Source organism: Anolis carolinensis, chromosome 4 (genome assembly GCF_035594765.1).
Source record: "Anolis carolinensis isolate JA03-04 chromosome 4, rAnoCar3.1.pri, whole genome shotgun sequence".
In the NCBI taxonomy this organism is placed as follows: domain Eukaryota; kingdom Metazoa; phylum Chordata; class Lepidosauria; order Squamata; family Dactyloidae; genus Anolis; species Anolis carolinensis.
The window spans coordinates 255624277-255638755 of NC_085844.1; the positions used below are offsets into that span (position 1 = coordinate 255624277).

General features: G+C 46.0%; 1 protein-coding gene across 4 annotated transcripts in view; it reads left to right on the forward strand.

Moving 5' to 3' along the window:
* The window catches only part of pltp (phospholipid transfer protein), a 42935-nt gene that overhangs the window by 23656 nt on the left and 4800 nt on the right, over positions 1–14479 (forward strand). For 3 of the 4 annotated variants that reach the window (XM_062979257.1, XM_062979256.1, XM_062979255.1), the window contains exons 5-10: positions 2116–2271; positions 4703–4766; positions 4997–5060; positions 7828–7919; positions 11534–11704; positions 13636–13695. In XM_062979257.1, coding sequence (XP_062835327.1) covers positions 2116–2271; positions 4703–4766; positions 4997–5060; positions 7828–7919; positions 11534–11704; positions 13636–13695 — 607 coding nt within the window. The remainder of the gene's footprint in view (positions 1–2115; positions 2272–4702; positions 4767–4996; positions 5061–7827; positions 7920–11533; positions 11705–13635; positions 13696–14479) is intronic. The other variant, XM_062979258.1, reaches the window with a different exon arrangement.

Sequence of the window (14479 nt, forward strand, 5' to 3'; positions counted from 1 at the left end):
GTCAGTAGTGATTCATTACAGCTGGCTACTAACTAGCTGTGCCACGGCCTGGCCCGACACTGCAGGCATCGGAGGAGGCCCTGCTCTCGGTCCCACTTCCGTCCCAAGCGCAGCTGGTGGGAACGAGAGAAAGGGCCTTCTCCATGGCTGCCCACCCACCCCTGGAACTCCCTTCCTAAGGAGTTAAAGATAGCCCCCTCCTTCCCCACCTTCAAGAAAAAGCTGAAAACGTACCTTTCCTCACTGGCTTACAAGGAGTAGGAATAGTAGATGGTAATACTACTATTATTCCTCGGATTAATAGCTACCATCCATATCCGTGCCCAGCTCAATAGACACCTTGAGCAATGATCAATCTATTTGCCCCCAAGGTGTGGGGAAATGGACACTTCTGTTCGATGTTTGGTGCTTTGTTTTATGTCTGATATAACAGGTTGCATTTTTATTTAGTTTTAGTTGTTAAGTCTTAATTTGTTTTAATATGTTGGGCCCCCGTGGCGTAGTGGGTTAAAGCCTTGTTGTGACTTGAAGGTTGGGTTGCTGACCTGAAAGCTGCCAGGTTCAAATCCCACCCGAGGAGAGCGCGGATGAGCTCCCTCTCTCAGCTCCAGCTCCATGCGGGGACATGAGAGAAGCCTCCCTCCCACAAGGATGGTAAAAACATCAAAACATCCGGGCAACGTCCCCTGGGCAACGTCCTTGCAGATGGCCAATTCTCTCACTCCAGAAGCAACTCAGGTTGCTCCTGACATGAATATATATATATATATGTTGGGGTTTCAATTTTTCGTTATTATGGGTGTATTGTTGGAGGGCCCAAGTTTGCCCATGCCTAGTTTACAGGATATACCCGTCCGAACCCCCAGTAAATGAATGTGGGTTTGTGCAAGAAATCCCATCTGTGCAAATGAGACGAAAATCCAGGAAAGCTCAGGCTGAAAGGAACCAGAGGAGCTGCCGGTTCCCATTTCCCTTTTACTAGATACTTTTTTGGGGTGGAAAAACATGTGAACTTGGGGCCACCAATAACACTCATAGCAGTATCAAATACTGCTTTTGCTAAGAGGATATTGCATGGGAAACTCTGGCATTTGGAAAATGTTCTGTTTCTGGTTTGAAAGTGTGACTTCCTTACTTTGAAAGTAGTTGTTCTGGTCTAGAAACTTCGTTTTCTTGGCACAAACTATGCTGAATTGTGTTGTCGAAGGCTGTCACAGGGTTGTTTGGGCCGTATGGCCATGTTCCAGAAGCATTCTCTCCTGACGTTTTGCCCACATCTGTGGCAGGCATCCTCAGAGGTTGTGAGGTATATTGGAAAAAAACTAAGCAAGGAAGGTTTATATATGTCTGTGGAAAGTCCAGGGTGAGAGAAGAACTCTTGTCAGTTGGAGGCCAGTGTGAATGTTGTAGTTAATCACCTTGATTAGCATTGAATAGCTTCATCTCCTGGCTTCTTCCTACCTGGGGGAACCCTTTGTTCAGAGTCGTTAGCTGCCCCTGATTGATTCATGTCTGGAACTCCTCTGTTTTCAGAGTGTTGCTTCTTATTTACTGTTCTGATTTTTGAGTTTTTTTAATACTGGGAGCCAGATTTTGTTCATTTTCATGTTTTCCTCCTTTCTGTTGAAGTTGTCCACATACTTCTTGTGGATTTCAATGGCTTCTCTGTGTAGTTTGACATGCTGAACTCAAGACCTGGCTCTTTACTAGAGCTTTTAATCTATGTTAATTTTATCAATATTTGTATGTATGTATTTTTATCCTTTACAATTTTATCTTGTAAATTGCCTAGAGCATCTTGGATGGAGTAATTAAAGTAAGTAAGTAATTAAATGATGATGATGATGATGATGATCAATTAGTTGAGGCTCGATGGTGAGATATGGTAAGATATTCACTGACAAACTGTGGCAAAATGTGCTGCTGCAGGATGGCTCCAGGGTTTCCCGTGCAATATCCTCACAGCAAAAGTGGTCCCAAGTATCAGTTTGATTCTGACTTAAGTGGTCAGTGTAGAGGTGCCAAGGCAGGTGGCAATAGCCACAACGGATGCAGAGGGAAGTCCTTATGACTCTAGACGGGGCTCGGTTGTGATCATAATCTCCCTCGTTCCAGCTACGACATCGGCTCCATCAACGCCTCGGCCGAGGGCGTCCACATCCACACGGCGCTGGAGCTCTCCAAGGACAGCAGCGGGCGCCTCAAGATCTCCAACAGCAGCTGCAGCGCCTCCATCGCACGCATGAACGCAGGCTTCTCCGGGACCCTCAGGTGGGACCATCGTAGGGTTGGAAGGGGCCTCCAAAGGGCATCTAGACCAGTCCCCTTGACTCTGCCAGGCAGGAAAGGCACCACCAAAGCCCCCCTCAACAGATGGCCATCCAGCCCCTGCATAACAACGACAATAACAACAACAACAATGGAATCCTAGAGTAGGAAGGGACCTCTAAAGGGCATCTAGTCCATCCCCCTTTATTCTACCAGGCAGGAAAGGCACCATCAGAGCCCCCCTCAACAGATGGCCATCAAGCCCCTGCTTAATAATGACAACAATAATAATAACAATAATAATAAGAACAACAACGGAATCCTAGAGTTGGAAGGGGCCTCCAGAGGGCATCTAGACCAAACCCCTTTGTTCTGCCAGGCAGGAAAGGCACCATCAGAGCCCCCCTCAACAGATGGCCATCCAGCCCCTGAATAATAATAATAATAACAATAATAATAACAATAACAATGGAATCCTAGAGTTGGAAGGAGTCTCTAAAGGGCATCTAGACCAACCCCCTTTATTCTGCCAGGCAGGAAACGCACCATCAAAGCCCCCCTCAACCGATGGCCATCAAGCTTCTGCTTAATAATAACAATAATAACAACAACAACAATGGAATCCTAGAGGTGGAAGGGGCCTCCAAAGGCCATCTAGTCTAGCCCCCTTTATTCTGCCAGGCAGGAAAAGCACAGTCAAAGCCCCCCTGGCAGATGGTCATCCAGCCTGTTGTAGAATCCTAGAGTTGTCAGAAACTCAAAGATCGCTCAGCCAAACCCTTTTCTGCCAGGGAGGTCACCACCTTTGAATGTGGTTTTCCTGCTTCTTGGCAGAATGAGGTTGGACTGGACGGCCCACGAGGTCTCTTCCAACTCTAGGATTCTATGAAAACAGCACAACAGTATAAACACAAACAATTTTAAAACACTATAAAACTATCCAACTCTAGGATTCTATGATTCATCTGATCCCTTCCAACAGATGGCCATCTAGCTGCTGTTTACAGAATCATAGAGTTGGAAGGGAACTCCAAAGGACATCCGGTCCAACCCTTACTTCTGTGCAGGAAAAGCACAGCTGGCCATCCAGCCGCTGCTTAAAAGCTTCCAAGGAAGGAGCTTCCACTGCCCGTCCTTTCCTCAGAGAATCCGGGATTCCTCCGGTGGAAGGGGCCCCCAAAGGTCACCCAGTCCCCCCATTCAGCTAGGCAGGGGGGCACTATACAATCCCTCCCAACAGGTGGCCATCCAGCCTTGAATGGCCTCCAGGAGAGGAGATTCTTTCATACTCTGAGGCAGGATATCCCACCATCAAGCAGCTCTTGCTTTCAGGAAAGTCTCCCCAGTGTTGAAGTGGGACCTCTTTTCCTCTGGTCTGAGTCTGCTGCTCCTTTGTGCCTCAGTTCTGCAGAGCGGCCGAAAGGAATCTCACTCCTCCTCCTTGCCGATCTTGAAGCATAGCTCCCGCGTTCCTTCTCTCGGCCTTCTTTTCTCTGGGCTAAATGTCCCCAGAAGAGAGTGGGATGAGGACTTCCCTGGATCTTGACACTAGACTTCTATGGACGCAGCCTTGGATCTGTTGGGAATTGACGAGCTGCTAAGCTCTAATCACCCTCTTTATGAGGTAAATTCCCATTAAAATGGCAGAGTAAAATGCAACAGCGGTGAGACTTACGTGTAGTGTGAGTTTCAGAAGGCCTGTTTGTGTCTTCACGAAAGCAAAGGGATGCAAAGTTAGCTTTAAAGTTTAAAAGCATTTATTGAGCTAAAAAGAAATCCATTGATGGATAGAAAAGGTTTGGAGCTAACTAGCTAATCTATCCTGTTCTAATACACATAGAGGGATTAAAATAACAAAGCTCTATAGATAACTACATCTTGGCTATTAGAGGACAGAGGTGCGTCCTCTCTGGAACAAAGCAGGAAGCGGGAATGGCGACCAAGCCTGGTGGGTCTCTTCTTCTCTAGGGCCATAAACATTCCAAAAGCCAAATTTGGGGAGTTACGTCAAAGCCCTAGGAGAGATCACATTTCTAGAAACATCAAAGGGTGGGCTGACCTAAATAGGATGGGAACCAGGAAACAATGGTGAAGCCTAATCAAAGCATACAAGGAACTGGGGAAGGGGTCCCTAATTCTTTTATAGGCTCCCTATCCAACCATAGAGACTTAAGCAGTGCTGGATGACATTTTTCCAACAGGATTGCATTTGGCCTTTTGTGCTGCTGCATCACACTCTTGGCTCATGTTCAGCTTGTGATCCACTCAGCCACCCAGATTATGACCCAGGGGCTTGTAAAGGGATGCTGTAGCCCATGCAGTGTGTGTGACGGGGGGGGGGGGGGGGGGGAGGATCCTTGCCTTTTCCCACTGGGAACGGATGGACCACCTCTTGTGCCCCCTCCTCACTCCGTCTCTCCGCCTTCCTTCCTAGGAGAGTCTACCAGTTCCTGTCCACCTTCATCACCACCGGGATGCGCTTCCTCCTCAACCAGCAGGTGAGGGACAGGCTGTCCGGAGAAGGCTAGGCTTGGAAGGGTCCCCCAAAGGACATCCAGCCCACCCCCTTCCGCCTGGCAGGACGGCACAATCCGAGGTCTCCTGGCAGGGGCTCATTCAGCCTCTGCTTTGAAGCCTCCAAGGAAGGCGTTCTTTGCAGGACTCCAGAGAAGCTCACTTGGGGGCTGCCTGCCATGGATTTCAATGACCCCTCTCCCTCTGCCTCCAGATCTGCCCGGTCCTGAACCACGCCGGCCTGGTGCTGCTCAACTCCGTCCTGGACACCGTGCCAGGTGCGTTCGGGGCTCGGAGGACGGACCCCCATTTGGGGAGGGGGGGAGGTGTGTGTATGTGTAGGGGGGGTGGAAAGGCATGATTTTTAGATCATAACAAACTCGCTTGAGTCAACCGTCCCCTTAGTGGTCAGTCTCCACTAGCATTCATGCAAGGCAATTAGGTTTCTCAGTTGTTAGACTGATATACCTAGGTATCCTCTTTGAACTGTTAGGGACAATGCACCAAACACATACACACATTTACAGCAGAGTTTCAGAAGTGTTCTGTCAGTTGCCCAAAAACATCTCCTCTCCCTTAAAACATCTTGGTCTAAACCATGCTTTTAAGTGACCAAAATTAGCAGACTTCTTTAAAAGTTACTATATAAGCCTAGTTTTTCAGCCCTTTTTTAAGACTGAAAAATCCCCCCTCCTCTTATACTCGGGTGAGGGTCCTGGTTGGCTTATATTTGGGTCAGCTTATACTCAAGAATATATGGTACATTTATTATTTTTCTCTATTATTATTGGAATTATTATATTTATTATTTTTCTCTATTATTGTTGCTACTATTACATTTATTTTACTCTATTTTTTATTATTATTAATACATTTATTATTTCACTCTGATCTTATTATTACTGCAATTATTATTTTAATCTATTTATTATTACACGTATTATTTTCCTGTATTTATTATTATTATTATTATTATTATTATTATTATTATTATTATTACATGTATTATTTTACTCTATTATTAAAAGGGTACATAAGCACATTTACACTGAAGAAGATGAGAATAATGATTTGATCAGAGTTGGACAGTCTTAATTTGAGCGTTATGTAAATATTCAAAAACATTTAATTTAATGATGTCTCAATTAATGTAATTTTATTGGTACAGTAGAGTCTCACTAATCCAAGCCTCGCTTATCCAAGCCTCTGGATAATCCAAGCCATTTTTGTAGTCAATGTTTCCAATATATCGTGATATTTTGGTGCTAAATTCATAAATACAGTAATTACAACATAACATTACTGCGTATTGAACTACTTTTTCTGTCAAATTTGTTGTATAACATGAAGTTTTGGTGCTTAATTTGTAAAATCATAACCTAATTTGATGTTTAATAGGCTTTTCCTTGATCAGTCCTTATAATCCAAGATATTCGCTTATCCAAGCTTCTGCCGGCCCGTTTAGCTTGGATTAGTGAGACTCTACTGTATCTATTTTTACTTTGGAAATTTTCCACTCTCGGCTTATACTGGAGTCAATGTTTTCCCAGTTTTTTTCTGGTAAAATTAGGTGCCTCGGCTTATATTCGGGTCGGCTTATACTTGAGTATATACGGTAATTAGTTGGTTAACTCACAAACTTCATGTACTCAGCATAAAGGTACTTGGCACATCAATCCAGTTACAGATAGGATTTGAAGTAGCTTCTCTGTGCAGGTAAAACGTGGCATCTGTCTGACAATCAACAGTCCGTCCGTATTCTAAATCAGTGGCTCTCAACCAGTGGGCCCCTCCCCGGGTGTTTTGGCCTTCAACTCCCAGAAATCCCAGCCAGTTGACCAGCTGTTAGGATTTCTGGGGTCCCACAGGTTGACCACCACTGGTCTAAAGCATCTCTCTCGTCTGAGAGCCTAACTGAGTCTCGTGGAGTCAGTTCTCTAAAGCATTCTGTTTCTACACACTTCTAAAAACATACTGTTTCCACATTGTAAGTGGTTCTCATACCTGTGGGTCCCCAGATGTTTTTAGCCTTCAGCTCCCAGAAATTCTAACAACTGGTAAACTGGCTGGGATTTCTCGAATTGGTGGGCCAAAACTCTCTCAGAGTATTTGCAGCACAGCAATAGTTGGATGGAAGCAGTGGAACGCAGAACGAAGAGGCACTCAGAGACGTTGGTAAAACTATTTACAAAGTTTTACTGTATGCAACAATAATCAACACAAACAGACTTGCAGACGACAGATGAACACAGGACTGCTCTGTTCTCCAACAGAACTTGACTCGATCTCTAGGCAGACAGAAACTCAACTGAACTGAACTGAACTGACACAATCATTATGCACAAACACTTGTGTCTGGATACTCCCTAGTTCCAGCCACACATCAAGGTCATCATAGCTTCTTGGCAAAACTCTTTCCAGAGTTGACTCGAACTCTAGTCAGACAGAATTCAACTGAACTGAACTGATGCAATCGTTATGCACAAACACTTGTGTCTGGATATTCCCTAGTTCCAGCCACACATCAAGGTCATCATAGCTTCTTGGCAATTAACTCTTTCCACACTATGGTACATTCTGGATGATGCAATCAGTTGCAATACAAGCATGGCACAAATTGCATTTAAACACTATCAATACACAAATTAACAAACACCTGGGGAGGGACCCACAGGTTGAGACGCACTGGTCTCATGGCTTCTAAACAGTACTGTTTCTACTGGCATCTGAGAGCAGACTGTTTCTAAAAATGGAGTCTGAGTCCTGAACAAGCCCAGATCTGATCCCATGCTTTGCAGCCCCTCCCACAACAAAGAGCTAAGGAAAACTGCACACTAATACAAACATATACAATAAGTACACAATCTGAGTTATATACAAACGAATAACTAGTGGAAGCTTGAAGAAGGGGTTAACAGGATAGGTGTGACCAAGAGCAGGGCATAATAACAAATAATAATCATAAGCTCTGTTTACATCCCGCCACCATCTCCCATCAGTCCCCCTCCCCAGCCCCCCTTCACCTCACCTGCTTCTTCCTTGCAGTGCGGAACCCCGTGGACGACCACATTGGCATCGACTACTCCCTCCTGGATGACCCCGTGGTCACGGCAAGCACCATGGACCTGGCCTTCAAGGTTCCTGTGGGGAGGGGCATGGGGGGCGGGGGAAAGGAGGGAGGGGCTGGATGGGAAGGAGGCTCTGCTGGTGGCCCTGGCCTGTGTGAGTCCACCTTCAGGCCCCAAAGGCATCTGGAAGGAGGTGTGTGTGCGGCCACAGGTGAGCCATGGCCACAGGTGAGCAGGCACAACCGGCCACCCGTGGGACCCTGCAGTTCCAGAGTCATAGAATCATAGAAGGGACCTCTAAAGGCCATCCACTCCAACCCTCTTCTGCCTTCATGCAGGAAAAGCACAATCAAAGCCTTCCCAACAGATGCCTATCCAGACTCAGCATTATTATTATTATTGTATGACACAGCAAACAAGATAGATATGCTGGATTTCGTTTCACAAAACCACAAGTCGAACACTTCCCAAGTGTCTAGGACGGTGTGATGTATTTTCGGATGATGCACGCAGATCCCAGTCGGGTGGTCTTTTGCAGTTGACAGATCGCAATTTTGTCGATGCCTATTGTTTCCAAATGCCGGCTGAGATCTTTTGGCACAGCACCCAGTGTGCCCATCACCACCGGGACCACCTGCACTGGTTTCTGCCAGAGTCTTTGAAGTTCAGTCTTGAGGTCCTGAGAGCGGCTGAGTTTTTCCTGTTGTTTTTCGTCAATTCGACTGTCACCTGGGATGGCGACATCAATGATCCAAACCTTGTTCTTTTCCACAACTGTGATGTCTGGTGTGTTGTGTTCCAGAACTTTGTCAGTCTGGATTCGGAAATCCCACAGTATCTTTCCATGCTCATTTTCCAAGACTTTTGCAGGTTTGTGATCCCACCAGTTCTTTGCTGCTGGGAGGTGGGACTTGAGGCATAAGTTCCAATGAATCATTTGGGCCACATAGTTGTGCCTCTGTTTGTAGTCTGTCTGTGCGATTTTCTTACAGCATTATTATTATTATTATTATTATTGTTATTGTTAGGACTACAATTATTATAAAATCATACAATCCTGGATTGGGAAGAGACCCCCAGCGCCATCCAGTCCAACTCCTTTCTGCCATTCAGGAAAATCACAATCAAAGCCCCCCAGACAGATGCCCATCCAACATCTGTTTAAAAGCTTCCAATAAAGGATCTTCCACCAGACTCCGAGGTGGAGAGTTCCACTGCTGAACAGCTCTCCTTATGATCACAGAGTTTATTTATTTATTTACAGTATTGGTATTCCGCCCTTCTCACCCTGAAGGGGATCACAGATATGACAAACATTGAATGCCAATTCTAACAATGGCAAAACAGACAACAGATAGGGGTAGATATAGGCTTTCCCATCTTTCGGCATCTTTGTAGGCTGTGCTAAGTCCTGGCCATTGCGGGTGCTGTTGCTCCATCTCCCTATCAAACTTTTGTATACTTTCTCCTTTTTCTGATCGAAATGGCGAGCCTAAATACCTCCCCACTTTAACGCAGTTCTTATTTATCTATTTACATTTGTTTTCGAACTGCTAGGTAGGCAGAAGCTGGAACTCACCCTGACCCAGGTTTCGAACTCTCATCCTTCTGTTTGGCAAGATTGATTGCATCTTGGGGATTAACCTGCTGGGCTCAAGCCCAGCCCATGCTGATGTTCAATGGAATCTCCTTTCCCGTCACGTGAACCCGTGGCTCCGTTGAGTCCTAGGCTCCAGGGCAGCAGAAGTCAAGGCCTGCTCCCTCTTCCTTAGGACATCCCTCCAAATATTTAATCATGGCTCCCATGTCCCTCTGGATCTCCTCTTCTCCAAGCTAGACATCTCCAGCTCCCTCAGAGGGATCCATACCTTCCAGGGCTTTGGCCGTTCTTCCGGCCCATCTCCTTCTTGAGCTATTTTCCCCAGAACTGGACACAGAGATATTATTATTTCTGGGGAGGCCTGGCCCTTGTGGTCCCTTGTGGATGCCATGATCCCGCACCCAGGACCTGTCATTCCCCCACTTTCTGCATGGTTTGGGGAACATAGCACTGGCAACGGGGGACCCTTCTGACTGTCTCTGTTGTCGCTCAGCCTGAGCTTGGATTGGGCCCATTCAGCCAGGCATTGTCCCTGCACCTGCTTTGCCAGAGGACTCTGGGTTTGGGCTTGAGATGCAGCCAGAGTTTGTCCCAGTGGATTCTGGGACCAGAGACCAAATGGTTGCAAGCAGGCATTGTGAACCGCATTCCTCTCAGCAGTCAAGGCCAGCTCTCCAGGTGCCAGGTGGGCATTCTAGTTTAGAGGAGGATAATGAGTTCGACAGGAGGGGAGCGATAACTCATCAAAGGAGGGAATGAGAATGTTTGCGGAGAAGTAAACGACTGCTTTTGAAGCACTCTAATGAATAGTTTTCTCACGAGAGTTTTCTCATGGAAGAAAGACCTTGGATTTTCCTTAAATGCCTGGTTCTTCTCTGTCATAGCAGAGGTTTTATTTAGGGTTTTTTTTTTTCGTGTCAGGAGCAACCGGTGTTGCTTCTGGAGTGAGAGAATTGGCTGTCTGCAAGGACGTTGCCCAGGGGACACCCAGCTGTTTTGATGTTTCACCATCCTTGTGGGAAGCTTCTCTCATGTCCCCGCATGGAGCTGGAGCTGATAGAGGGAGCTCATCCGTGCTCTCCCTGGGTGGGATTCGAACCTGGCAGCTTTCAGGTCAGCAGCCCAACCTTCAAGTCATGAGGCTTTTATCCCCTAGGCCACCGGAGGCTCCTAGCAGAGGTGGCAACATTGCAATTCAAGAGAGAAAGATCTTTGCTCCGTGTTCCTGTATATTCTTGCAGCTGTGGATTTTGCTTCAAGTCCCAGCCTTGTTTTGCCTTTGAATCTAGTTCAATGTTTCAGTAACTTTGCTGCTTGGATTTCTATTACCTTGGATTACCTTGGAGTTTAATCCTGCAATCTAGTTTGTTTCCTATGGTTCCAGTTTGTCTCATGCCTTGGAATTGAACCTTGTTTGGACTAGTCTTGATTCCTTTCATAGTTCGATATCTGGTTTGGTGTCATGGAGCCAGATCCCAGGGCTGAATTTCCGAGCCCTGGACCTGGCGTCATAACATAAATAACCCTGAAAGCACCTGGCGGGAGAAGATAGTATGAGCCTGGGAACTCAGGGTTGAAAGTATAAACAATTATAATTGGTATAGTGTGTGGGAATAGTAGTAATGTGATCCAGAGGGTGGGGTTTGATGATGATATTTGCGTGTGGTGTTACGTTGCATCAGAGGTGATAAAAATGGATGTATGTAAACATTAGGTCATTCTCGACTTTTCCAAAGTCATGTATTCTTCAATAAAGATTGGATTTGAGAGCAGCTATCTTTGATCTGCGTTCAGACTGGTCCTTTGAAGTGAGCCTGACAGTTTGGACTATGGTTTTTGAGTGACTTCCTTAGACTCTTGCTTTAAGATTTTCAAGTACATTGCTCTTGTGGATTTAAACCCATTTTATTGACTCTAAACTTTATTTGCCTGTGCTTACTTATAGCCTTCAATAAACAGCTTGTTTGCTTATATTCTGGGGCTCCAGTATTGTTTCAAGGCGCCTATGCAGCCTAGGGGTGTGAGAGTTTCTCATTCTACCCTTTCCTCTTCTTCTCTCCTCCTCGTCCCATTCCTTCTTCAGGGCATGTTCTTCCCTTTGCGGGAGGAGAACATCTCGTTGCTGAACGCGGCCCCGGAGCCCCTGCTCAAGGAGACGGAGCGCATGGTGTACCTGGCCGTCTCCGAGTTCTTCTTCGACTCGGCCCTCTTCGCCTACTTCCAAGCCGGGGTCCTCAACATGGAGATCTCGGAGGTTCGACTCGGGGAATCCGTGGGTCGGTTTGGGGGGCCAGAGGCAGGAAGTGAAGGAGCTAAGGTTGTAAAAGTGTGGATTTTGTAAGAGGAGAGTTTTGTAAGAGCCAGCGTGCCCGGGAAAGGTGTGTCCAAGACAGGCACGGGCCAACTTGGGCTCTCCAGGAGTTTTGGACTTCAACTCCCACCATCCCTAACTGTTAATGTGGGATTTGTGTATTGATAGTGTTTAAATGAAATTTGTGTCTTGCCTGTATTGCATACTGATTACATCATCCAGAGTGTTTTACAGTCTAGAACAGGGGTCCCCAAACTAAGGCCCGGGGGCCGGATGCGGCCCATCGAAGCTATTTATCCGGCCCCCACGGCACAAGGGCAGAAATGGGTTGGGCTAAATGACCCAAGGGGTCTCTTCTTCTCTTACAGCCATTATTATTATTATTATTATTATTATTATTATTATTATTATTATTATTAACATTGAGAGGCTGGGTGGCCATCTGTCAGGGGTGCTTTGCTTGTGCTTTTGGTGCACAAAGGCAGAAGGGGATTGGACTAAATGGCCCAAGGGGTCTCTTCCAACCCTCTTTATTATTATTATTATTATTATTATTATTATTATTATTATTAACATTGAGGCTGGATGGCCATCTGTCAGGGGTGCTTTGCTTGTGCTTTTGGTGCACAAAGGCAGAAAGGGATTGGACTAAATGGCCCAAGGGGTCTCTTCCAACCCTCTTTTTTATTATTATTATTATTATTATTATTATTATTATTATTATTATTAACATTGAGGCTGGGTGGCCATCTGTCAGGGGTGCTTTGCTTGTGCTTTCGGTGCACAAAGGCAGAAGGGGGTTGGACTAAATGGCCCAAGGGGTCTCTTCCAACCATTATTATTATTATTATTATTATTATTATTATTATTATTATTATTATTATTATTATTAACATTGAGGCTGGGAGGCCATCTGTCAGGGGTGCTTTGCTTGTGCTTTCGGTGCACGGAGGCAGAAGGGGGTTGGACTAAATGGCCCAAGGGGTCTCTTCCAACCCTCTTTATTATTATTGTTATTACTATTATTATTATTATTATTATTATTATTATTATTATTATTAACATTGAGGCTGGATGGCCATCTGTCAGGGATGCTTTGCTTGTGCTTTTGGTGCACAAAGGCAGAAGGGGATTGGACTCAATGGCCCAAAGGGTCTCTTCCAACCCTCTTTGTTGTTGTTGTTGTTAATTATTATTCATTATTATTGCTTGGTGGCCAACTATAGTCCGGCCCTCCAACGGTCTGAAGGATCGTGAACTGGCCCCCTGTTTTAAAAGTTTGGGGACCCCTGGTCTAGAAGCTATGATGACTTTGATGTGTGGCTGAAACTGAGGAGTGTCCAGACACAAGTGTGTGTACATTACTGATTACATTAGTTCAGTTCTGAGTTGAGTGCTGTCTGCCTAGGTGTTAAGTCCTGTGTCCATTGTCTACAAGCCTGTTTGTCTTGTGCAGTAAAATTTTGCATATAGTTTTATCAACGTCTTTCGGTGTCTCTTCGTTCTGCGTTCCACTGACTCCATCCAACTGTTGCTGCGCTGCAAAATACTCTGACACTAACAGCCTCAGGCCCTTTCCTTTTGCCCCTCAGCCGCTTAAGCGGCTGAGGGGCAAAAGGAAGGGGCCTGAGGCTGTTAGGGATGGTGGGAGTTGAGGTCCAAAACTCCTGGAGAACCCAAGGTGGCCCATGCCTACTCTTCTGTAGAGCTTCAGCAATTACAGTTGCTGCTGTCTGAAGTACCTAGACTTGCCTCCAAAACAAATACTTACACTTTCACATCTCCTCGTTTCTAGTGTCTGATTGGAAATAGACACTTGAGATATTTGAACACTAAGCCTCAACAGAAGACCCCACTCTTTGCTCTCGTTTCAGGTGCCCAAAGACCTGGAGGTCCTCTTGAGAGCCTCGTTCTTCGGGAGCATCGTCATGATGGTAAGGCAAGCAGAACATGGTCTCAGCTGAGCTTAAAAGGGTGGTCAGTCTCGTGGCTCAGACACACTGACCGACTGGTCCTGACCTTTGTCTGGAGAGCAGGAGAGACCCTTCCCTGAGGTCACTTTTGGGGTCAGGCAGGAGAAGGCTCTTTTATTCTGATAGACGTTTGAGAACTGGAGGTTTGGGAGGAAAGGGTGTTGGAGAGCCTGCTGCATTGGTCTAATTGTACTGTGCTTTAATGATTTCAGTGGTATGCTTCACACTGTGTTTAATTTTAGTACAAAACTACATAACTTCGCCCTGCCTTGACAAGCAGCAGCTGTTGTGAGCAACATGGCTCTGCAGTCTGTTAGGATGCCAAATGACCTCCAATCACCAATGTGAGCTTCAGGCAGAAGCAGGGCCTCTCTCACAGTTGCTCCTCACACCAGAGATCCCTCATGAGACTCATGGTGGCTTGCAAATTAAACCAAGTACAGTGTAGTTCAAAACTGCAATGCATTTCCAGCATTTATACCCCGCCCTTCTCACCCGGTAGTTCCTGTTCTGCGGAAAAGGCAGCGTGTGCATACAAATAAAGGCTGAAATTTCCAATGGCGGTCATAAACGTGCAACCTATTCACAGTCTTGATCTCTCTGTATGGTGGGAATAGTGTAGGAAATTCCTGGGGGTTGCAAGCCTCCCCATATCTGGCATTACAGGGCAGCAGCTGCAGTGAGCACCGGGGGTCTGTTCTTCTCTAGATCGGGATGCAGCCAAAGGACACAAGGGATCCCTGGT